General features: G+C 38.2%; 1 protein-coding gene across 9 annotated transcripts in view; it reads right to left on the bottom strand.

Annotated features, from left to right (window-relative positions):
- The window catches only part of KYAT3 (kynurenine aminotransferase 3), a 68945-nt gene that overhangs the window by 23875 nt on the left and 18106 nt on the right, over window positions 1–26964 (bottom strand). For 8 of the 9 annotated variants that reach the window (XM_072754678.1, XM_072754677.1, XM_072754676.1 and 5 more), the window contains 6 exons: window positions 11650–11708; window positions 10994–11138; window positions 6147–6296; window positions 3401–3487; window positions 2455–2580; window positions 2237–2357 (listed from right to left, as the gene is read on the bottom strand). In XM_072754678.1, coding sequence (XP_072610779.1) covers window positions 2237–2357; window positions 2455–2580; window positions 3401–3487; window positions 6147–6296; window positions 10994–11138; window positions 11650–11705 — 685 coding nt within the window. In that variant the 5' untranslated portion in view covers window positions 11706–11708. Of the gene's footprint in view, window positions 1–2236; window positions 2358–2454; window positions 2581–3400; window positions 3488–5774; window positions 5820–6146; window positions 6297–10993; window positions 11139–11649; window positions 11709–26964 lie in introns of those variants that run through there. The other variant, XM_072754682.1, reaches the window with a different exon arrangement.

Genomic DNA, 26964 nt, shown 5'->3' with positions numbered 1-26964 from the left:
AGGCGCAAAACCACTGCGCCACCCAGGGATCCCCTTAAGCACTTAAAATAAGTACTATTTATCTGATAGTGTATGCTACCATCAGTGAAACAAATGAACATTTAGCAAGTGAATACTAATGGCAAAATTAAAAAAAAAACAAACCTCTGATGTATTTATTTCAATGGCTCTTTGTTATAAATATGCAGTGAACTGTGATTCTTTTTTTTTTTTTTTTAATTTTTTATTTATTTATGATAGTCACAGAGAGAGAGAGAGAGGCAGAGACACAGGCAGAGGGAGAAGCAGGCTCCATGCACCGGGAGCCTGACGTGGGATTCGATCCCGGGTCTCCAGGATCGTGCCCTGGGCCAAAGGCAGGCGCTAAACCGCTGCGCCACCCAGGGATCCCTGAACTGTGATTCTTATATTGACTTTCATTTTTTAAAATTTTAAAAAAGATTTTATTTATTTATTCATGAGAGACATGGAGAGAGGGGGAGAGAGAGAGAGAGAGAGAGAGGCAGAGACACAGGCAGAGGGAGAAGCAGGCTCCATGCAGAGAGCGTGACGTGGGACTCGATCCCAGGTCTCCAGGATCATGCCCTGGGCTGAAGGTAGCGCTAGAACGGTGAGCCACCCGGGCTGCCCTTATACTGACTTTTAAAAAAAATTATTTATTTTAGGGAGAGAGAGAGAGAGAGAGAGAGAGAGAGCATGTTTGCATGCTCAACCGGGGAAAAGGACAGAGGGAGAAAATCTTCAAGCAGGCTTTCCACTAAGCATGGAGCCCCACGCAGGGCTCAATCTCACAACTCTGAGATCATGACCTGAGTCAAAACCAGAGTTGGATGCGCAACCCACTGAACCACCTGGGAGCCCCTAATGAATTCTTCTAATTATTAAATTCCTGTTAGGAAAACTGCTTCTTGTGGTGGAAGACAATACATCCTTATTTCAAGATGTGAACTTTGTGGCTTTGAGGTGCTCTCTATTGAAGCTTTGGGCTTCAGAACCATTGACCCCCTCCACAAGTTTAAGCTCTGTTCTCATATTCAAGGCTGTCTGAATTACCCCTACTTTTCCATTATCATCTGTGCCTGTTATATTCTTATAAACCACTCGTGCTATATCTTGACCTGTTATATCTCCTTGCCTCATATCTGATATGAATTTTCTTTCTACCTCTCTGCTTAAACAAATTCCATCTTTTGCCCACTCCTTTTTTGATCCCCTCAAGCACTTGCTTTGTCCTATTTCTACAATTTATAATGCACCATAGGGATAATTATAATATATGCAACTATTGATATATAAGTGCACTAATTTTTTTATTTATTGATTTCTGTGACAGTGATTTTAGTTTCCCTTTCCTTTTTCATTTCTATTCATTTATTCATCAGTTGCATTCTGATCATCTGATCATCATCACGTGCAAGATCCTCTCCTGGAAACTGGAGATTCAGAAGACACGAAAACAAACAGAAATCACTATGTTCTAGCAGGTAGAAGTAAACAATATAGATCTTCACATTCATTATAAAGAAAAACAGAACAGGAAGAAAAAAAAGCAAAGCAATGCTGGAAGGAAAACTTACTATCTTAAATGTGGCCATAAAACTGGCATCTGAATAAAACCCTGGGGGAAGTGAGAGACTGAGCCATGTGGATATCTAGGGGGAAAAGTGTTTCTGGCATTGGAAGGGCAAGTGCAAAGATCCAAAGTCTGCAGCCTAGCATACAGTCTTATAGTTGATATCAGTTTGAACAACTCCAGAAGACACTGAAGCACTTGTGAGATGGCCAAGTAGTGATGAAGAATTCCCAGCCAAGAATCAAGGATCAAGCAGCAATAGCTTACTGGCCCTGCAATTTTCTCCTGTTGATTTGGCATTTTGGCAACCTGCTCAGCATAGACAGTCCTGCTTGGAACAAGTAAGCTCCCTGTATCTTATGTACCAAGTCATAGATGGATTCTTGATAAAAAGCCAAGGATATAGCTCAGAGTATGACTTCTCTGGTTTCATAGCTTTATAGTATGATCCAAAAATCTCTTCCCCTTAGTTTATACTCCTTGTCCTTCAATCTGTTTATTAATTCACTCAAGCATCATTTATTCAAATACCATTTAAGTGCTCATATGGACAGCTACCCATTGCAAGGAGTATTTTAAAGCTGTTCTGGGATCCTTTCCAATCAGTTGTTCCACACGTGCCCAAACACATTTAGATTTGTGACTCTATGTAATAACCAGTACCTATTTTTAAATGCTTATTTCCAGTATATACAAGCCATTCATAAACCTCATCACTGATGCAGAGTGTGTCATATTTGATGCAAAGGTCAGCAATTACTTGGAGTTCCTCTTTGGTATATACCTATATGTATAAAGAAAATAAGAGAGCAGAGCCAATTATGATTAAACATGTGAGAAAATGATAGGTCAGAAGCTGTAAAAAGAGATCAAAGACTCACCTTGCCAATGGGGTTATGTGGAGTATTCAGTATAATGGCTTTGGTTTTAGAATTAAATTTACTTGCCAGTTCTTGAGGATCCAAGGTCCAGTCAGAACTAGACCATTTTTTCCCATCAACAGGTTTCTAAGTATTAAGAATCAAAATGTGATTTAATTCAATTAATTCATGTTTGCTAAAAAAAAAAAAAAATTCATGTTTGCTGTCTTACAAATAAATAACCTAACTGGGAAAAATATTAGAGAAAGGTAAGGCAAAGGTAACTGAATGCATGACTAACAAAGAAAATAAACAGAAATCACTAAGCCTGGTGAGCCCAAGAGGACTTGAGTATCATGCTCACACATATTAAATGTGAAAATAAACTCTGTCCACATAAACAGCTGTTAAAGTATCTGTATTCCTTCAAAGGAGCCAGCTATAACTATAGTTAACATGTTTAGTACTGTAAGGCTAATATAGGAGTCTGTGATTCACCTCATGTATTATTTATTTTAGTAAGATTTTTAAAAAGACAGTGGTAGCACACTTTATTAAATTCCTAAAAATAATAGCAAAAATAAAAATAAAAAATCACTTCATTCAGAATTCAAAAAGCATTTATGGAGCACCCAGCATACACCATACAGTTAGTCACTGGGGAGTGGTGCTATAAAAGTGAGTTAGAAATGGTTTCTGAGCTGGTGGTGCTCATGTTGGTGGGGGAGCCACATAACTACAAAAGATAACATTACATATAATATGAATGCTAATACAACAGAGACACATGGCAAACACAGGATAAAGTAATAAAGTTGCCCTTTTGAAGATGTTGATTACCTTTAGCCTAATAGAGATACATAATAAATCCCAAAATGTAAACAAAGTAGAAATTTTATCAGGGACAAAGTAATTATATATATTTTCAAAACGCCTTAAAGCATGTGAATGGTACTGGCAAACTTACAGATCTTAGGGGAATAAAAACAGGTGTTGCTCCAGCCATTCTCACCATGGGCTCATAGCAGTCATAGAAAGGCACTATTATTATGACCTAAAATAAAACCAAATAAGAAAGTAACAAACATATCAATTACTCATTCATTTAAAAAATTCTGTGTACCTACTATGTGTAAGGTATCATACTACATGCTGAGATGCAGCAGTGAAAAAGCTGGCCTTCCTTGTTTTCACGGAGCTAACGGCCAAATAGAAGAGACCTTTTTTTTTTTAAGAGACAGAGAGAGAGAGACAGAGAGACAGAGAGAGAGAGAGAGAGAGAGAGAGAGAGGCAGAGACACAAGCAGAGGGAGAAGCAGGCTCCATGCAGAGAGCCCGACGTAGGACTTGATCCCTGGTCTCCAGGATCAGGTCCTAGGCTGAAGGCAGCACTAAACTGCTGAGCCACCGGGCTGTCCGGGAGAAAGAGAATCTTAAACAGGTTCTATGCCCAGAATGATGGGGAGCTTGATCTTACAACCCTAAGATCATGATCTGAGTTGAGATCAAGAGTTAGGTACTTGGGGATCCCTGGGTGGCTCAGCGGTTGAGCATCTGCCTTTGGCCCAGGTGTGATGCTGGAGACCCAGGACCGAGTCCCACATTGGGCCCCTTGCATGGAGCCTGCTTCTCCCTCTGCCTGTGCCTCTGCCTCTCTCTGTGTGTCTATCATGAATAAATAAATAAAATCTTTAAAAATAAATAAACCTTAAAAAAAAAGTTAGGTACTTAACCAACTGAGCTACCCAGGCGCCCCTCTTTTTAAACCTAATAATATTTCATGAAAATTTCATATATTATAGTTTTAATATTTGTTATTTTAATGGCTATTTGGGAGTCTTCTGAATACTAGAATAGTTTTGTTTTTTTTTTTTTTTTGCTTGGATAAATAACAATGCTGAGGTGCCTGGGTGGCTCAGGTGGTTGAATGTCGACTCTTGATTTCAGAATCTTTGTTCCCTTTGGGAAGAGATCTTTCCCTCAGGTGGACTGTAAGTTCTTAATTAGTCTGTGAAATTCTCAGGGACCAGGATAACCTATCTTTGAACTCTGGTGAGAAACACAGTGCCTGATTTGAAGTGAGAGTTCAATAAAGGAAAATAAATTGGGGAGGCAAGGAGGTAAAATTGAAAGAATATACTTGACACTCTTTGCCGTAATTTCTTTATTTTTATGATGGGAATAATTCCCCTCTCTTTTTTTAAAGAGTATTTACTGAGCACTGAGTATTTTAGGGACTGGCAGTACAGCAATAAACTGGTTCTCCTGGAACTTATATTCTACAGAGAGACACAATAAACCAGAAAAGACAGAAGTAAATTAGATAATTTCAGATACTAATAAATGCTATAAAGAATATAAAACAGGTCAATGTGATAGAAAGTGATCAGATACAGTGATCAGGGAAGAATGAACAAAGAAAAGAAGGTCAAGGGCTGAGCCTCTAGATGCTCTAGCAGAGTGCAGAAGGAGGACGCAACAAAGGATTAACAACATCGAAGAATGAGATAAAACTTCCAACTAGTTTATAGGATTAAAGGAGATTACGTATATGAAAGTATACCTATACTTCCTTAAGATGTTTCCTTAAGTAGTTTATTGTCTGGCATAGTAGAGGGAATTAGAGATATAGAAGAATAACATAATACAAAGTTAATAGCAGTATCTTTTATATAAGAGGCACAGATAAAGTGCCGCGAGAGCTCAAAGAAAGGAATTAACAACAACACAGATCAGGGTAAATATTCATTCCTCAGACTCGGCTTAAGCAATGCCCCTCTGGAGTTTTCCAGGCCTGCATTAGCAGAGCCATCACCACCATAACTTACACATTCTCCGTTACTGACTATTACATGCATTCCTATTCACCAGTTTGCCAGTATCTCTTCTACTAGCAGGGAACTCCTTCCACACAGCCTTAAAAAAAAATCTCCCATGGTGCCTAGTACAGGAGATCCTCAGTGATTTCTGAATGAATGAAGAGGTCAGAAAATACTGAAGCAGAGGTATTGGAATGATAATGGGGACATGAGAGCAGAGACTGAATTTGGGGCCATGTGGGTCATAGCACTAAAGCAAAAATCACTCATCCTTTTCGTTACACATGGTGCTGCTAACAATGCCAGGCACAAAAACACACTAACCAAGTGCTTGCTGATTGAGTTCAGATAAGGGTAATTTTAGTAGTGCAAATGAAAGAGCCATTTTCCCCATCATTGCTAGCCCCTTCCAGTTACCCTTATCTAAACAGGCTGTAAATATAAGAATGAGTCACATGCAACAAAATAGATGAATCTCAGAGACATAATGATAAATGAAAGAAGCCGTTCAAGAATACATACTGTGTGATTCCATTTATATCAGGTTAAAGAGCAGGTAAAATGAGCCTATGGTGATAGAAGATAGAAGAGTAGTTACCTCTGGGAGAATATAAACTAGGAAGGGGTAAAAGGGAGCCTTTTGGGTGCTGGAAATGTACTGTATCTTCATCTGGTATGTGGTTACATGGATATACACACACACACATGTAAATATATACATGTAAAAAATTTATCAAGCTGAATACTTAGTATCTATGAATTTTACTTGTGTGTACTATACTTCAAAAATTATTAAAAATAGAGTGCGGAAAAAATAGAGTGTGAAATAAGACTCAAAGGCAGTATAAATGATAACGATTGATATAGGTAAGATGATAATGTTAATATACTTACTTCGTCTCCCTCATCAATTAATCCTTGAATGGCATTAAAAAGAGATCCATATGCTCCTATTGTTACAAGGATTTCTTTATTTGGATTGATTGGATTTTGATAAAATTTTTCATATAAGCAGGATAAAGCTTTCACAAGTGATGGATGACCCTGTTGAGTACAAAAGAAGAAAAAAAAACCCTTGAATTTGATTACAGGATCTACTTGGAAGTATTCTGGATCTAAAATGAAAGAATTTTTAAAAGTTGGGTTTTATGTTTATAATTATCCAAAGAAAATTTGTATTTTTTAATGGAAATAAAAAACATTTTCCCCTACTTTCAGAGGGTTCCTACATCAATGGTCATAAAAACTTGCTAACGACTAATAAAAATCCTATTAACCAATTGGTTTTGGAATTTTAAAAAGTTCCAACCTATTTGCTTTGATAAAAATTGACTTCAGTATCAAATGTACTTTTGATAGCAATCGAATCACATTCAATTACTTTATTGTTGACAATAATTAAATCAGATTGGATAGAGTTGGACTTTTTCCCCAGTTAAAAGAAGAAAACCTGCATTGTCTATATATCCTGAATCTATTCTTCCATGTTACCAGAGAGTATATTATGCCAACCAATGGACTATGCAGAGAGGGCAAAGCAAATTCCTCAAAGAAATGCACATTAGTGCTCATGTGAGAGTAAATGTTAGGAGGAAGTAGGCCATTCTTCACCACTGTGATAGCCTAGAGGGGAGGAATCATCCAAGCGAACAATGTTCCTCAGGAGGAATGAAAAGATTATAAATGCACAAACAAAGTCTCTTCCTCGATTCTTCTCTTCTTCTATGTTCTCTGCTCTCCCCCTCTTTCTCTTTTCCTTTTCTTTTCTCCTCCTTGTCTTATTTGGCATTGAAGTCAGTATTTCTTTTTCCTGCCTAGCATGTGGCTCCTTTTTTTGCTTTTGGAGAACCACCTTCATGTTTGTCAGTTGCAAGTGAGAGTCCAAGTGCAGAGCATGTGTGTCTTTTTTGCAAAGCACCTAGGGCTCTGGAGGAATAAACTGGGTCAGGACACAGGACAAGAAGGAGGCGAGTGGAATATACCCCAAGTTTACAAAGTAAAATAGTCTTTGGTTGTTCTAAGTTATCTATTCTAGTTTACATGAAAGGGAGGTATCTTTTGTTAAAGATACTTTTGTTTGTCACCTTTGGTAGAATGTTGGCTAGTATGTCACAGATCTTCACCCAATTAAAATCAATAAAAACAAAGCTATAGCACATTTTTCATATTTTGAAATTAGGAGATATTATAATATTAAAGAAACTGGGTATAATTAATAATAGGGAAGGTGACGGAACATAGCCAGTAAACTCAAAAGTAATAGCAAAAGAAAAAGACTACTTAAATTCAAGTTCCACAAAATATACATGATTTGTGAAAAGAGCAAGAGAAGATTGTCACCACTCCCAGAAATCCAAACTTTCCTTTGAATTTCATTTTAATCACAGGTCTAACAAATTGTAGCAAGGGATGATCTGAAAGCCACCATAAACACTACACATCTTTCCTCAGAACGATAAGGGTCTGTGTTCTAAAAATTTTTTAATTACAAAAATAATGCATGCATCATATAATAATTAAAACTAGGCAAAGATGTGTTAAAAATAATTATGATCTCTCCTCAACACTTCCTTCCCATTCCCATGAGGTGACGAATGTCATCCACAGCCTGGTGACAGTGCAAATGCCATCCCCTGTGCTTATTCCAATATAAAAACAGATATATTTACAAAAACTGGAAAATAATTTATTTTTAATTTTTTTTACTTTAAATTCAATTTGCCAACATATAGCATAACACCCAGTGCTTATCTCCCATCACACTGGAAAATATTTTTTAAATGGGCATAGGTTACAGCAAAGGAAACAATCAGCAAAACTAAAAGGCAACCCAGGGAATGCGAGAAGATATTCGCAAATGACATATCAGATAAAGGGCTAGTATTCAGAATCTATAAAGAATCTTTCAAACTCAATACCAAAAAAATAAAAAATCCAGTCAAGAAATGGGCAGAAGACATGAACAGACATTTCTCCAAAGAAGACATACAAATGGCAATAGACACATGAAAAAAATGCTCAACATCACTCATCATCAGGAAAATACAAATCAAAACTACCAGTCAGAATGGCTAAAACTAACAACTCAGGAAGCAATGGATGTTAGTGAAGATGTGGAGAAAGGGGAACCCACTTGCTCTGTTGGTAGGAATGCAAACTGGTGCAGCCACTCTGGAAAACAGTGTGGAGGTTCCTCAAGTTAAAATCTGAGCTACCCTATGATCCAGCAATTTGCACTACTAGGTATTTATCCAAAAGATACAAATGTGCTGATTCAAAGGGGCACTTGCACCCCAATGTTTATAGTAGCAATGTCCACAATAGCCAAAATATGGAAAGAGCCCAGATGTTCACCAACAGATGAACAGATAAAGAAGATGTGGTATGTATACACACACAATGGAATATACAGCCATCAAACAGAATGAAATCTTGCCATTTGCAACGACATGGATGGAACTAGAGAGTATTATGCTAAGTGAAATTAGTCACAGAAAGACAAATACCATATGATTTCACTCATGTGTTGAATTTAAGAAACAAAACAGATGAACCTATGTGTTGAATTTAAGAAACAAAACAGATGAACCTAAGGGAAAGAAAGGAAAAATAAAAGAAGATAAAAACAGAGAGGGAGGCAAATCATAAGAGACCCTAAACTGTAGGAAACAAATTAAGGGTTGCTGGGGAAGAGGTGAGGGGGGTGATGGGCATTAAGGAGGGCACTTGATGTAATGACCACTGGGTGTTATATACAACTGATAATTCTACCCCGAAACTAATAATACACTATATGTTAACTAAATTGAATTTAAACAAATTTTTAAAAATACAAAGGGGCATAGGTTATGTTCTAATCAAACTTAATTTACAAAATTCAAGACTGGGTCAGATATGCCCCAAGGCCATAGTTTGCCAAACTCCATTAAGGATCAATTTAGGGAGAACTGACTACAATATTTTATTTCCCAATCCATGAATATCATATACCACTCCAAAGTTTTGTAGTTTTTGTTGTATAGATCTTGCATATATTTTAAAAATTCTGGGATTCCTGGGTGGTGCAGCGGTTTGGCGCCTGCCTTTGGCCCAGGGCGCATCCTGGAGACCCCGGATCGAATCTCACGTCGGGCTCCGGGTGCATGGAGCCTCCTTCTCCCTCTGCCTATGTCTCTACCTCTCTCTCTCTCTCTCTCTCTCTATCATAAATAAATAAAAATTAAAAAAAAAATAAAAATAAAAATTCTGTTCAAATACTTAACATTTTGGGATGCTATTGTAAATGGTATTTTTTTAAAAATTTTACTTTCCAGCTGTTCATTTTTAGCATACAGAAATACAATTGGTTTCTGTACATTGGCCTTGTGTCCTTCAATCCTGCTCAATTGTGGTAATAAGTTGTGGTAGTTTTTTGGTAGAATCTAGGGATCTTTGGATATCCTAGGTATTTCATCACAGAAGTACAGGGAGGGGCAGAGAAGCAGAGAGGAAGAAAGTAACTAGCTGAAAATAAAATATTAATTAAGAGGCCTGTGCTGAGGCTGCATGTGTTAATGGGAGAGAAAATATGATGTGTGCCAAGAGAATATTCTCTGCAAACTGATGTAGCCACTGTGAAAGACAGTATAGAGGTTCCTCAAAAAATTAAAAATAGAGCTATATATGATCCAGTAATGCTTCTGGATATTTACCTAAAGAATCTTCAAAAAGATATAGGCACCCTATGTTTATAGCAGCATTATTTACAATAGCCAGCACAAGTGTCCATTGAGAGACGAATGGATGGCACACCTGGGTGGCTCAGTGGTTGAGTGTCTGCCTTTGGCTCAAGGCGTGATCCCAGAGTCCCAGGATCAAGTCCTGCATCGGGCTCCCCACATGGAGCCTGCTTCTCCCTCTGCCTACGTCTGTGCCTCTCTCTGTCTCTCATGAATAAACAATAAAATCTTAAAAAAGAGAGAGAGAGATGAATGGATAAAGAAGATGTAGAGTGTATGTGTGTGTATATATTTATATATATACATACACATATAAAATGGAATGTATGTGTGCATGTATATAGTATATATACTATATGCATTATGGAATATTATTCTGCCATCAAAGAGAATAAAATCCTGACATTTGCAACAACATGGATGGGGCTAGAGAGTATAATGCTAAGTGAAATAAGTCAGAGAAAGACAAATAGTATACAATTTCACTCAAATGTGGAATCTAAGAAACAAAACAAAGGAAAAAAAGAGAGAGAGAGAGACAAACCAAAGAACAGACTCTTAACTCTAGAGGGAATAAATGGATGGTTAGCGGAGGGGAGGTCAGTAGGGGCACGGGTGAGATGGGTGAAGGGAATTAAGAGTACACATAGTGATAAGCACTGAGTAATGTATAGAATTGCTGAATCACAATACTGTACACCTGAAGCTAATATAACACTGTATGTTAACCATACTGGAATAATAATACTAAATAAATTGGAAAAAAAAAAGAGGCGACTCTCCCTTCCTTGTTGCCATAAGACCCTACACTAGAACAGCAGTAAAGGAAGGACCAAGATAGGAGGGGTTAGAAGTTGGGAACTGCTCCTTTTAGTAGAGAAAGGCAATGATGGGGGTTCCTCTGATTATCAGGTTGGGACAGCTGGTCCCAGAAAGTCAAGTATACATAAGTGATAGGACGACATTCTACACAATACAATATAAAATACAAGTTCATGCCCCACATTGTCTTCATATACTTACAAAGCCTCGTGTATACTGGTTCAGGCTATCAATTGCTGCAATCTTTGATAACTCCTCCTTCACATATATAGGAGGGGATATATCTGGGAGGCCTTGACCAAGATTCACAACAGAGGGGTCGGCAGCCAACTTTGTAAATTCAATCCTAAAATTAAAAAATACTAATTAGTACTAATAATTACCAACTTAGCTTTTTATACCTCATGATCTTAACATAAAACTGAGAAACTAAGACTTCATTTAGTCTTACAAATAAAAAAGAAGTGAGTTCCCAACAAAAACTTTACCACCTACAAAATGACTTTATCTCATTAAATGATGGCTGAACTAATAAACTTAAAAGTTTCTTACAAATTTCAATTTCATGATACCCATAGTTTCATCATCTATTTTCTTCCCTCAACCATACCAGCTTCCTCATGGATCACAAGAAAGTTCTTTGTCCTTTTCTCTGCCTTATTTGCAGGCTTAGCACATGTGCCAGATGAATAAATCAGGGTATGGATTCTTAACTTCCTTCCAGTTTCACTTGATGAATAAATTATAATGTCTTTATTTGTAGACCATAGAGGAGGCTAACAATTCCCAACTAAGAATATCAAAACATGTAGGAGAAAAGCTTCACCAAATTATTATTGTTTATTCTAAATACTTACCACACGTTACTATCAAGGCCTTCAATTCGTTTTGCATTGGTAATTTTCAAAGACATCTTCTGAAAGATATAATTATTGAAAGGTTTTTAATATTTCTTTAATCAAAATTCAAAAAAGCCAGAAAATCATAGATAACTCTACCTCTTTTCCCTATTGTTGCCATGGAAAAAGAAGTACCATAATGACAAATGGCCAGACCCCAGTGCAAAAATCTGAAGTGGAATCATCTCCCACCTACTCCCCTAAGGGCTGTTTTTTCTTATGATCCTTGGATGTTTATCACAAAAGAATAAAAATTTCATCCTAGCCTAAAAAAATAAGCCAGTTTGAAGGCCTGAAATATACTGAAGAGAACAATAATGATACTAAAAAAAAAGTCAGCTTAAAAAAATGCCTTGAATTATTCTCTGAGGATTGTTTTAGGTAAGATGTCCTAACAGTTCCACAAATAATCTCCTTGTATGGCAGAAGCACTCAAAAAAAAAAAAAAAAAAAAGGTTTTAAAACTACTCAATAAAGAGTCCCAAATAATAAGAGATCATATTATTGAGTACTGAGTATGTACCAAGCACTGTTCTCAGTGTTGTACATAATTAACTCATTTCATATTCACAACAACTCTATGTAGTGGTTCTCTTGTTATCCCTAATTTACATACAGGCAAAGTGAGGTATAGAGGATAAGGTTACAGAACTTCATACACCTGCTCAAGTTTACAAAAGCTGGTAACATTTAAAAAAAAATTTTTTTTTTTTATGCTAGTCACAGAGAGAGAGAGGCAGAGACACAGGCAGAGGGAGAAGCAGGCTCCATGCACCGGGAGCCCGACATGGGATTTGATCCCGCCACCCAGGGATCCCAAAAGCTGGTAACATTTAAACTCAAATAGATTCAACTCAGGATTTGAACCCAGGCAGTTTTACTCTGAAATACATACCCAGATTTCTTTTTAGATTTTATTTATTTATTTTTGAGTGAGCGTATGAGCAGGGAAAGGGGCAGAGCTAGGGAGAGAGAGAGAGAGAGAGAATCTCAAGCAGACTCATGCTGAGCACAAACCCTCCCCACCTCCACCCCCCTCCTCCACCAACACAGGGCTCAATTCACAACCCTGAGATCACAACCCAAGCCGAAATCAAGAGTCGGATGCTTGGGATCCCTGGGTGGCGCAGCGGTTTAGCGCCTGCCTTTGGCCTAGGGCGCGATCCTGGAGACCCGGGATCGAATCCCACATCAGGCTCTGGTGCATGGAGCCTGCTTCTCCCTCTGCCTGTGTCTCTGCCTCTCTCTCTCTCTCTCTCTCTCTGTGACTATCATAAATAAATAAAAATTAAAAAAAAAAAAAAGAGTCAGATGCTTAACCAATTAGTACCCAGGTGCCCCAGATCTATTTCTATATACTGTCTTTTCTGTAATAAAACCTTATAAAAATATTACCAGAATGCTGCCTCCTAAAAAATGTATATTAGATGTTTAGATCGGGTCTCCTTACATCAAGCAAGCTAGGGTTATGGTAGAAAAATATTAAAAGTTAAAATTATGGTACAGCATACAATTTCTTAGTTCTCTAGATCTTAAAATTAAGTTTATACTATCTCCCCAAAGCACTGAATTAGCGTTGAGTTCACTGTTAACAAGCTGCTAGGGGAAAAAAATGATTGGCAGCATTTTTACAAAGATTTTTCCTAATAGAATATTAAAGCAATTTTAATTCAATCCGGGAAAAAGATAATGATAATGGTTATTAAATAGATCATTGTTCTCATTTTATTCCAACAATGGAACCAAGAAAAATATCTTTTATTCTCATATTTTTTAATCCTTGAAACTCCAATGAAGTAAATCACATGCATATTCTCCAGAGGTTAAGGTGTCTTCCAGAATAGCATTATGATTAAGTACCCACCTGAACATGATGCTATTCTAGAAACTACAATTATAAAACTAAAAAATCCCAGAATGATAGACAGCAAGAGATATTTTAACAATTGTCCTTTTCACTTAAAAAAATATTTAAAACTTAATGATTCATTTAGCATGTGGCTACAAAGTACAAAATCATATATAAAAGTGAGCAAAGTCTGCAGCAGATCATTTAGACATAAAGTCTAATTTTACTTAAAATATTTGGATAATTGAAGGCAAAACACATTTCCAGATTTAATTTTAAAATTTATGTCCAGAACAGTCTCTCTCACAACCTCCCAGTCTCTGCTCCTCTCACTTCTATGCCTCAACCATTTTAATATTTCAGATATTCCATCTTACTTCTGTACCTTCACATAAGATCATTCCTCTATCTTAATGGTCTTTCTACACCAATGTTTTTCAACCTCTTTTTCATCACTGCCCCCATAAAGAGACCTTTTAGATATTTCTTCTAATCGTCTCCCCCACTGCCTTATAGAATAAGAAGTATGATTCTGTAAGGCAGGGTTGAGCTTTACAAGGTCACAAAACATTGTATTAGCTATGGTTGATTTCACCTGCCAAGCACCAATTTTCTCCCCTTGAGGGCAATAATGCTCCTGTTGAGAATGCTATACTCAATTTGATCCCTGCTCCCCACCACCCTGTTTCTGCACTTGAATAACTCCTAATCCACTTGCCACTTTTCAGCTCTCAAGTTAGACTTCATTTCTTCCAGAGAGTATTTTCTGATTCCCTAGGTCAAGGTTATGTGCTCTTCTTATGTACTCCTATTACATGGAGTACTTTCCAGCATTTATTATATAACACATAATTTTCCTGTTTATTTACCTATATCCTTCCTTAGACTGTAAGCACTGCGGATTAGTTCAAGCTTGTTCACTGGTATGTGTCTGTATTAATCAGGTGTCTCCACAGAAATGGAGCCAATTGGATGTGCATACATACAGCGATTCAAGGAAGTGGCTCATGCGACTTGTGGGGGCCAGCGAGTTTGGAGTCTGCAAAGCAGTCCAGCAGGCTGGAGACCCAAGAAGAGTTGGTGTTACAGCTCAGAGGCTAAAGGCAGCCTAGAGGCAGAAGTCTTTCTTCTTGGGGGGAACCTTAATCTTTTTTCTCTTAAGGCCTTCAATTGATTAAATCAGGCCCACCCATATTCTATAGAGGGCAGTTTACTTAAAATCTACTGATTTAAATATTAATCTCATTTGAAAAACACCTTCAGAGACATCTACACTGATATAGATATCTGGGTTCCTTGGCCTAGCCATGTTGACACAAAATTAACTATAACGGTGTCCAACACATAGAACTACGCTTAGCACATAGAAAATTTTCAACAAGTATCTGATGAATGAATGCAAAAATCCACACATTAGAAGTGAACGTATGGTATCAGTTGGCTTAACTTAAATTATGTTAGGTACTTATTGCATCAGCTTAAGTTAATTTATGGTTCAGTAACAAATGACCCCAAGGTCTTGGTAGCTTAAAATCACAAAGGCTTCTTTTTCATACTACATATTCACTGAAGGTCAGCTGCTGCATTGTTCCATGTCACTGTCACTCTGAGACATAAGCTGATGAAATAGCCTCTTTTTGGAATACTGTCAGTTTCATAGCAGAGGGAAAAAATTTTTTAGTTTCTACTTAGATGTTCACATACCGTTTCTACTCACATGGTATTGGCCAAAGCATTTCATGGCTATGCCTGATACCAACATGGCAGAAATGAAGTCTGGAGGTAGAATGATTATTGTGGGCTGAATTGTGTACCCCTCCAAATTCAGGTTGAGGCCCTATCACCCATTACCTCAGAATGTGACCTTATTTGGAAATAGGTTCGTTGCAGATGTAATTGGTTAAATTAAGGTCATGGGTTGCAAGGAGGCTAATCCAATATGACAGTGTCCTTACACAAAGGGTAAACTTGGAGACAGTCTGGCATACAGAGAGGATGTCACATGAAGATGAAAGTAGGGATCGAGGTGGTGCTTTTGAAAGCCAAGGAATGCCAGAGATTGACAGCAAACTACCAGAAACTAGGGGAAAAGCATGAACAGACTCATTCTCACATCATACAGAAGAAACCAACCCTGGCACACTTTTTGCCTTTGGGTTTTTAGTCTACAAAACTGTGAGCTAATACAGTTTTGTTGCTTAAGCCACTTAGTTTGTAGTTCTCTGTTAAGGCAGCCAGAGGAAATTAATACAGTGATGAACATTAACAAGACACCCTATCGTGTCTAAAAACATCAAGATGCAGGAATAGATGCAAATACGCACTATATAAGAATTACTGTCAGAGTAGATTCAGTCTTATGAAATGAAAATAAAACTGGATCCTATGGGGAATTAAGTATGAACCTCAGGTATATGATAGGAAATCTACAGGACCTGCATAATTTCTGGACCAGCTATTTCATGAGCTGGTTCCTGCTCCCAGGGAGATTAATGCCTGGCATACATATATTGCACTCATATGGGATAAACACAAAAATGCTAGTGAAATAATTAGCATCTTTTTTTTGTCAACTTGAGGCTGAAAAGTGAAGTTCTACAAATTCACCACTTAGGTGCCACTCTTGGCAGAGATGAGAAAAGCTTATTGCTATTCTAAAATGATTACTGCAATGGTGTTCGAACAAGAAAAACTTGGAAAGAAGAAAAAATATTACCAGTTATCTATGACTCTAGTATACTACAGTTTCAACTATATATATTTTGAGGACTCTGCCTGTAAGACCTGTTGGTTTTAGGTGGGATAGGATAGGTAAGAAAGTCTTCTGAAATGGTGCGGTGAAGCTGGGTAAGTTGAAGCTGTTACATCTATGAGTCAAGCATAAAAAGGATAAAGAGTGCAAGAAAAGGTCAGAAACAGAAATAACAAAGCTGATGGTTAGAGAGATAAAGAGAATAATCAGACATGAGAAACAGACTCTAGTACTTCAGGTCTAGGCTGGAGCAGAAAGTAAATGACCATATAATGGGCAACCCTCTAATGTGCGGTCTGGGCAGGTAGGGCAGCCAAAACATCCATTATTTATAGTTGCAATCACATGTAATTTTTAAAACATTTGCCTTTTAACAGAGTACCTTAATGATGTTACAAATTTTCTCAGTTATCATAAAATTTTCACTTTTAATTAGCAGATATTATTTCAGGTTATTTATATACCACACTTTACTCATTCATTCCTTATTGTTTGGGCATTTGTTACTTCCAGTGTCTTGCAATTATAGGTAGTGTTTCCACTGTGCATTTCATTATAGGGTTTCTGCTCTGTTTCCATTTCCTTCCATTTTAAAGTTTGATATGGAGGTGAATGCCCTATAAACACAAGTATTTATCACAAGAAAGATGATATATCAATATATAGTCATCTAGTTCCAGCTAAGCTAACTAAACACACAACTTTTGGTTTACTTTTATGGAAAATGTAAGGTATAAAATTTGATGTTCCAACAACCATAGTGATAACACAGTGTCATTTTCCTTCGTTCCTCAGCACTTACTCCCTAAATGTCTTTTTAAAAAAAATACAGTTCTATTTTTTTTAAAAGATTTTATTTATTTATTCATATTGACGGGGAGAGAGAGAGAGAGGCAGAGACACAGGCAGAGGGAGAAGCAGGCTCCATGCAGAGAGCCTGACGTGGGATTCGATCCAGGGTCTCCAGGATCACGTCCTGGGTTGCCGGCGGCGCTAAAACACTGTGCCACCAGGGCTGCCCTACAGGTCTGTTTTAAAAAGAAATTTTGCAGGCCTCTGGGTGATGCAGTCAGGTGTCCAACTCTTGGTTTCAGCTCTAGTAGCGATCTCAGGGTTATGAGAACAGCCTCCAAGTTGGGCTCCACACTCATTGAGGAGTCTGCTAAGTTTTCTCTCTCCTTCTCCTTCTGCCCCTCCCTGTGCTCACTCTTTCATGTTCTCTGTCTCTAAAATAAATACATGTATTTTTTTAAAAGATGATTGATTGATTGATGGCACACAGAGAGAGAGAGAGAAGCAGAGACACAGGAGGAGGGAGAAGCAGGCTCCATGCTGGGAGCCTGACGCGGGACTCGATCCCGGGACTCCAGGATCAAGCCCTGGCCAAAGGCAGGTGCTAAACCACTGAGCCACCCAGGGATCCCCTAAATACATATTTTTTTAAAAATAAAAAGAAACTTTACAAATAATTGCATAAAAAATTGCATAATTTACTGACACTTTACCAGTTTGAGAGTTTGCCAGAAATCTGAATCTGACTAAAAAACTTTGTTATACTCTTTCCTAGCTTTGAGTGTGAGAAACAGATCAGTGCATAGATGCCTTTGAAGCTCCTGAAGCTATATTACCCAGTTCTCTTAGCTGCACAGACAGAAACTCAATCAGTTTAGGCAAAAAAGGGGAATTTATTAGAAAGCTCGTGTCACCACAATAAGGAAAGAAGTATAGCTAGGCTAATGGGTAACTGAAGCCAGAAACCTGAATCTCACCAGGTTCTGCTTCATCTACATTTCTACCCAATCTTGGTCTGCTTTTCTCCACTGGAGACAAAAGCACAGTCACGCCTCCCAATTTCACCACCAGAGGGACTGAGTATTGCTTTCTCTACTCCAATTTGGAAAATTCTAGGGAAGGACTCTGAATGACCTGGCCTTGGCTAATAAACTGTGGCTTTTCCCCAATAATTTAAAAAGTACTATGTAAGTATGGTTGTTAAGACCATGATGAAAAAATGTCAGCAAAAGCAGTGTAGAGCAAGATCATGACAAGTATAGAGATGCAGCTGAATGATGATGCCTTTCTTTTTTTTTCTTTTTTGGATGATGTCTTTTTCATGTGCTCACTATCACTCAAATAAAGGTAACAAACCTGACTTCACAATCCCCTGATTCTTCCAGGTATGCTCCCTGAGCCAGAACCTGTCAACACCCCTGGATAGTACCTCTATAAAAAATTAGCTTCTACTGAAAAACATGGTTGGAATGGGAAAAAGAGCATTTTCCAGGGAATAGGAGTTGATGATGTTCTTAAAAGAAGGGAGGGGTCTCAGGCTCTGGCAGTCCATCTCAACGGGAAGGTTCATGGGGAGAGTGCTGCAGATACCCTGAATCTGTAGCAGAGCTAACGATATGGAGCTGAAGCTTCTACTGCTGCAACAGAGGGCCAGGGGAAAGAGCTGGCTGTAGAACCAAATTCTAAGGCAGGGGTGAAATGAAGTGTCCTCTTATATGCCAGCTGATACATTGCTAGTGACTGCAACCTCATGTCGTGTTTACATTCTAACCACACTGGCTTTCGTTTATTCATGCAACAAATATTTATTGGATATGTATTGTGTACAAGGCACCCTTTGGTGTGGGATATATCAGTGACAAAACAAACCAAGGTTTCCTATTTTCACTGAGCCTCTCTTCTTTCTATACCTCAAACATACCTGGTTTGTTCCTATCATTATATTACTCTGTATAGTTATTCACCTCTACTTTTCTGAAGAAGTGATTTTGAGATTGCCCATGTGACTTGCTCTGGTCAATGGATGTGACACACACATGTCTAAGAACATGTAAATGCTTTTGCATGGTTTTGGCTTCTCTCCTCTACTATGAGAAGACCATGTCTCCGACAGGCGGGCTACTCCTTTAGCCTCAATCTTGGAATAAAAAGACAGTGCAGCAATGTTGCTGATATAAAAGCCTTTGCAATTGCTGTGGGCTCTGCTTGGAATGCCCTTCTGTTAGATCTTACTTATGTGGCTGGCTCCTCATGTCATTCTATTCAGTGATTCCCCAGATTCCCCACTCCACTTCACCTCACCTTGACTTTGTTTGTTGGGTGTATGCTGAGGAGCAATGGCTGCCTCCTGCCCTTGGAAACTGGTGTGTAGCAAGGAAGCTGTGTGTATGTGTGTGTGTGTGTGTGTGTTTGGTCAGACCTCATGTGCCTTGGGGGAGATGCAAATGAGGTTCTTTCCCTACTCCATAAATATTTGTATGGTTAAAAACACACACACACACACACACACACACACACACACACACACACAAACAAACATTAAAATATACCCTCCTCAAAAGTCTTCTAAAACTACATGCCTTAATATTACTCATTGCCTCTTTCCTAGTAGCCCCACCAAGGATTTTAGCATATTTCTCTATTTCTTTTTAAAGTTTTATTTATTTATTCATGAGAGACACACACAGAGAGAGGCAGAGACACAGGCAGAGGGAGAAGCAGGCTCCATGCAGGGAGCCCGACATGGGACTCGATCCCAGGACTCTAGCATCACACCCTGGGCTGAAGGCGGCCCTAAACCGCTGAGCCACCCAGGGATCCCCAGCATATTTCTCTATTCAGTTTTCTTAAAACATTCACCACTATTTGAAATTATTAGTTCCTAATTATCTATCTTGCTCACAAAAATGAAAACCTCAGACAACAAGGACTTATATCTTGTTCAGTATCTAAAATGGTGTTTGGAAGGTTGTATTTACAAGTATCTTTTGAACATATGAATGAAATCCTACCTCTTTTTAAGTACTATCCTTATTTTTAAGTACTTCAATGGAATCTTTCCTCTAACCTATCACCCAGTGCTACAGTATGCACTTAAAACAGAAGATGGGATGCTATCACTTTGCTCTAAAATCTTCAGTGATTCTCATCAAACTATGAAACATAGTTCAAATTCAAAACTGGCACTCAAGGCCCATAATCTATTTCCAGACTTCTCTTCCACCATGCCATCCCCTCACATACAGTGATTCAATAGCACAGGGCCACTTGTCATTCTCTAATTACATTCATGGTATTTCTGTTTTCTATGCTGCTGCTGCTGCTGCTGCTGCTGCTTCTTTTTTAAGAGAGAGAGGGAGAGAGAGTGCACATGCACACAAGAGAGAGCAGGGGGAGGGACAGAAAGAATCTCAAGCAGACTCCCTACTGAGCACAGAGCGGGACACAGGGCTCAATCTCATGACCCTGAGATCACGACCTGAACCAAAAGCAAGAGTTGGATGCTCATCCAACTGAGCCACCCAGATTCCCCAAAGAGAGAGAATCTTAAGCAGGCTCCATGCCCAGTGTACAGAGCCCAATGTAGGGCTTGATCCCACAACCCTGACATAAAGACCTGAGCCAAAATCAAGAGCTGGACGCTTAACTGACTGAACTACCCAGGCACCTATTTCCCATGTTTTTATTCAAATTCTTCCCCCCTGTTTGATATGATCTTCTCATAATTCCCACTATGGTAGGCTCAGAAATGACCTCTCAAGAGATGTCCACATCCAAACCCTTGGAACTTGTGACTATTGCTTTGTACATTGATATATATCCTTACATTCTTGCAGATGTGATTAAATTAAGGGTCTTGAGTTGGTCTTGATTCTTTTTTGGATTAACTAGGTGGGCCCTAAATATAATCACAGGTATCTTTAGAAGATATGCAAATGAAAATGAAAATGAAAATTTTCGTTTCATGCAAATGAAAAGGCCATATGAAAATGGAACAGAGAGCAATCTGAAGATGCTGGCCTTACAGATTAGGCTGATATGACCATAAGCCAAGGAGTATTAGCAGCCACCAGAAGCTGGAAGACATAAGGAACAGATTATTTCCTAGAGCCTCTTGTTGACACCTTCATTTTGGCCCAGTGATACTGACTGAATTTTCATTTGAAAATTTCATTTTCATTTGAATCAGAGGTGAGAATAATAAATTTCTATATTATTAAGTTACCAAGTTTGTGGTAATTTTTTTTTTTTTTTAGATTTTACTTTATTTATTCATGAGAGACAGAGAGAGAGAGAGAGAGAGGCAGAGACACAGGCAGAGGGAGAAGCAGGCTCCATGCAGGGAGCCCGACGTGGGACTCGATCCCGGGACTCTAGGACCACGCCCCAGGCTCAAGGTGGGCAACCAAACTGCTGAGCTACCCGGGGATCCCCAAGTTTGTGGTAATTTGTTACAGTGGCCATAGGAAACTATTTAAACACAATCTACCTGACTACATATAGTATGGTGTTTAAAGACCTTAAGAGTGTGATTAAAGAAAATCACTAAACCCTTCCAAATCCACATTTTCTTACTAGTAAATTGGAGATGAAAATAGTATTTACAAAATAGGACAGTTAGAAGGATTAAAGGAGACATCATGTAAAGCACATAGTGCAGTGGCACATGGTAAACATTAAAAAAAATGTTTATTATTACTGGTTGACTTAAAAAAATTCTATGAAATCTATTATGATTTTGTAGAGAATCAGATTATGCTACCCCAAAGTATGTCACTTTGACATAAGGACCATTTTGAGCTGAATGCAACTGAGAAGAGGCAGACGAAAGAAAAACTCTCTGCCCTCCCCTCTCTACCAGGATAAGCAAGATAATAGAGACAATTCTAGACTCTGAAATAGCACCAGAGGAGTCTACATAAAAACACTTACTAAAACTACCCTGATATTCCGTTCCTAAGCCCCTTTTCATTTGTCTTCTCACTTCTCTATACATTTCTTTCTTAAGATGCTATACAAACCCAAGTTTGTAACCACCCCTTTTGAGTTAGTTACTCATCACTGAGCTCTCTCAAGCGCAGGTACAATGCATATGTTAATTAACTATGTTTTAACTCTAGTTAATCTGTCTTTTGTAAATCTAATTTGCAGGGCCTCCATCAGAAAATCTAGGAGGGTAGATGCTAGGGTTATTTTTTTTTCCTCTCATTCAGTGGGCTCACAAATCTTTTTTTTTTTTTTAAGATTTTATTTATTTATTCATGAGAGACACACACAGAGAAGAGGAGGGCAGAGACACAGGCAGAGGGAGAAGCAGGCTCCCTGCAGGGAGCCCAACATGGGACTCGACCCCAGGTCTCCAAGATTACATCCTGGGCCGAAGGCGGTACCAAACAGCCAGGCCACCAGGGCTGCCCGGGCTCACAAATCTTAAATAGTTGCCAGGTGACACACAGAATGGGAGAAAGTATTACAACACATATCTTAAAAAAGACTACTATTTGGAATACAAAAGGAACTTTTATACCTCAATAGAAAGGCAAACAAGATTTGGCAGCCCCTTTGTAGAAGATATATGAATGGTGGCCAAAAGCACATAAAAGATCCTCAATGTCATTAGTCATTAGAGAAATGCAAAATAAAACCACAATGAGGTGCTACTAGATACAGATCAGAATGGCTAAAATTGTAGGTACTGAGTGTTGGTAAGGATGTGGAGCAGCTGGAACTCATACAACCCCTGGTGGGAATGTAAAATGGTACAACCACATTGGAAAGCCACTTAGCTTAAAAATTAAATAAATGTACCCTACAACCGAACCATTCTACTGTTAGGTTTTTGTTTCTTAATTTTTTTTAAATTTTATTTATTTATTCATGAGAATACACAGAGAGGAGAGAGAAGCAGAGACACAGGCAGAGGGAGACGCAGGCTCCATGCAGGGAGCCCGACGTGGGATTCGATCCCGGGTCTCCAGGATCGCGTCCTGGGCCAAAGGCAGGCGCCAAACCGCTGCGCCACCCAGGGATCCCTTGTTTCTTAATTTAAATTCAGTTTGCCAATGCATAGTAGAACACCCTGTTAGGTATTTATCTAAGAGAAATGAAAATGTATGGCTATACAATGGCTTGTACACAAATGTTCATAATTGTTTTATTCACAACAGCAATAAACTGGAAACAACCTAAAAGTCCATTAACAGATAAAGGGATAAACAAATGATGGTATATCCATATAATGGGATACTGATCAGAAATAAAAAGGAATATTACAACATACATAAATTTTAAAATTATGCACGTGAAAGAATAAGATAGTACACACTATATAATCCGATTAATACAAAATAATTTTTAAATCATTTTTAAAATTTTAATTCATTTATTTATTACTTTATTTTTCTAGAGAGAGAGAGAATGTACATGTGAGTAGGGGTGGGAGGAGCAGAGGGAGAGGGAGAGAGAGAATCAAGCTCCATGCTCAAGTGCAGAGCTGGACACAGGACTTGATTTCACAACCCTGAGATCATGACCTGAACCAAAATCAAGGGCCAGACACTTACTGAGCTATCCAGACACCCTTAAAATAGTAATTTTTTCAGAAAAGCAAACTAATCTATAAAGCTAAGAGCAAATCAACCGAGTGAAGGATGGACTGCAAAGGAACATAAAGGAATCTTTTAGGAATGAAGGGCATGTTCTGTATGTTGACTCAGCAATGGTTTCATATATATACACATCTTTAAATAATCATTGAGTTTTATACTCAATGGATGCTGTTTATTGTATCTTGATAAAGCTGATTTTAAAAAGCTGCCAGAGTAGTTTCTTATAAAATTAAAGATACTATATAACCCAGTCATCATTCTCATTGGTTTTTACACAAAGGAGTCAAAAAATTGTGTTCATAAAAAATCCTGTGCATGAATGTTTATACCAGCTTTATTTATAATTGCCAGAGCTTGGAAGCAACCAAGATATCCTTCATTAGGTGAATGGATAAACTGTGATACAACCAGACAACAGAATATTATTCAGTGCTAAAAACAAATGAGCTATTCAGCAAAGACAACACATGGAAGAATCTTAAAGGCAAAATCATGAGGATAGTAAAAAGATCAGTGGTTTCCAGGGCTTGGGGGGAAGGAGGAATAAACAAGTAGAAGACAGGATTTTTAGGACAGTGAAACTATTCTGCAGGATACCATAAAGGTGCATTTGTGTCATTATACATTGTCAAAATCCATGGAATGTACAACACTAAGAGTGAACCCCAATATAAACTATGGACACTGAATAGCAATGATGTTTCAATGTAGGTTCATCAATTGGAGCAAATGCATCACTGTGGTGGCAATACAATAAAAAGGGATGCTGTGCATTTGAGGGGGCAGGGGATATATGGGAATTCTCTAGATTCTGCTCAATTTTGCTCTCTGAACCTATCAATAATGCTCTAAGACATAGAGATCTATTAAAAAATGAAAAAAATTTTAATTTAAAAAAAAAGGTTCCAGAGCATTCTGAAATCATGGTTTCTTTCTCCTTTTGGACAAAATACTCCTCAAGCAAGCAGACATTAACAGAGTTATCTCATAGATTTTAGATTTCTTCCAAACTCTGAGTATATGTACATTCCCAAAAAAACAGACAAACCAGTCTTTAGCCACTAGATGGCACAGAACGTTCCTGTAATGGTTGAAGAACTGAAAGCAAAACTCAGAAGTGGAAACGGAACAGGGACCGATGACAAGATATACAAGTGTAAAATTTAAGTATATAAAAATCCAACTTATAACTCAAGGGCACACATATTTAACTGGAACTTTTAAGCAACATATGTAGTCATTTAATTTTATAATCACTTGTATCTAATATGCTGTAGCTATTTAATATTTGTTGACTAAAATGAGTGAAAAGGAAGGAATCTCTATCCCCTCTGAGAGACAATATATTGTAGGAAAAAAAAGTGTTTTTTAGTGGAGAACATGCAATAGCTATAGCATGCACTTACAGGGCTGATTCTAACAGAACTAAAATTGGCCTTTGACATATTTGCACTTTGCAGACTGATGGTAACTGACAGACATGTAAACTCTGGTTCTAGAGTTTTGATGGACTTTCCTCCATCCAGTGGGAAAAAAGAGTTTTGCCTTCATTTGGAACTCAATTCCTTTATTACATATAGATTTATGCTTTTTTACTTTCCTTTGAACTGGCTATAACTTGTTTTGTTCTCTCATACGAATAAAATTCTTTAATATATATTCATTTTTATATTTCTAGGAGTCATTATTTTGCCCTTTTTTGAAAATTATCTAATAATATCTGTAGAGCAACAAGCTTATTAGAAACAAGAGTTTCTTCAAACCTGGGGACTGACAAAATAAGTAAATATATGGTTGGAATGCCAGAATATGGAACTCAGGTGAAGGAAAAAAAAAGCCTAATTTATTCTCTTTGAAAACTGGATCTAAGCCAAGATCCTGTAGAAGTGAATTTACTGCCCCCCACTTATACTTAAAGAGGTGAACACTTTTGCTTATTTAGACAATATAATCCCATCCTCCAACCCCTCACAGTTAATTAGAATGGTGATGAACAGAGTCAGGCAAAACTAATCAGGGCAACTCTTAGAAATTTGGATTTGAGAGTGAGCAAGACTTCTTGGGTTTCTACTGTGTACTTGTACCAGGAAGAGATGTTAAAGTTAGATCAGGGGGCCTGCCAAGCTCTGTGCCCTGTAATACATGCCTATGTTCCAATTAACATTTCCAAGCTTGTTTAATACGCAGAGCTTTCAAGCCAGGTAGATCTTGCTTTGAAATTAAACATCAAAACTACTAGCTGTGTGAAGTAGCAAGTTATTTAACCTCTCTGAAACTCAGTTTCCTCCTTTGTTCATAAGGAAAATGAATGTGTGCCCCAGGGACGTCTGGGTGGCTCAGCGGTTAAGTGCCTGCCTTCTGCCCGGGGCATGATCCCACAGTCCCAGAATCAAGTCCCACACGGACTCACACTGGAGTTCCTGCATGGGACTGAAGCAGTCCCTGCATGGAGCCTGCTCTCTCTGCTTGTGTCTCTGCCTCACTCTCTTTCATGAATAAATAAATAAAATCTTAAAAAAAAAAAAAAAAAAGAATGTGTGCCCCATGCAATTGCCATGATTAAGTAAGTTAAATCCATGGTGGAAAACATACCATACACTTAACACCTAGCATCTACTTAGAAAGTAGCAAAGACTCTCTTAGCTACAAAGAGGGTAAGTAACTTTACACCAAACAGGGTAAGGAGACTTGGGTGTGTACTAATTGTACGATAGATAATATTTTCATGTCAAAAAAAGAGAGCTGTGATTTCTTTAGGGAAGGACAGACCGAAGGAGATAGGAAAGTTTTTGTATCAGCTGCTATAAAATAAAGTTTTTTTTTTTTTTAAGATTTTATTTATTTATTCATGAGAGACAGAGCAAGAGAGAGAGAGAGAGAGAAGCAGAGACACAGGCAGAGGGAGAAGCAGGCTCCACGCAAGAGCCCAACATGGGACTCGATCCTGGGTCTCCAGGATCGGGCCCTGGGCCAAAGGTGGTGCTAAACCACTGATCCACCTGGGCTGCCCAGCTGCTATAAAATAAATGTTTTTGTGCTTTGGGCATGAAAATTTTAGAAGACAATTTAAAAAAATAGGCCTATTTTTTTTTAAGCTCCCAGCATGGAGCTCAGTGTGGGGCCCAAACTCATGACCCTGAGATCAAGACTCAAGCTGAAATCAAGTCAGATGCTTCACTGACTGAGCCATGCAGGTGCTCCAGACCTAATTTTTAGAGTAGTTTTATGTTCACAGCAGAACAGAGGAGAAAGTACAGGTTCCCATAGCCCTC

This window comes from Vulpes vulpes, chromosome 3 (genome assembly GCF_048418805.1).
Source record: "Vulpes vulpes isolate BD-2025 chromosome 3, VulVul3, whole genome shotgun sequence".
Classification (NCBI taxonomy): Eukaryota; Metazoa; Chordata; class Mammalia; order Carnivora; family Canidae; genus Vulpes; species Vulpes vulpes.
The sequence above is the reverse complement of the archived record's forward strand: the minus strand, read 5'-3'. Positions and strand labels throughout refer to the sequence as shown.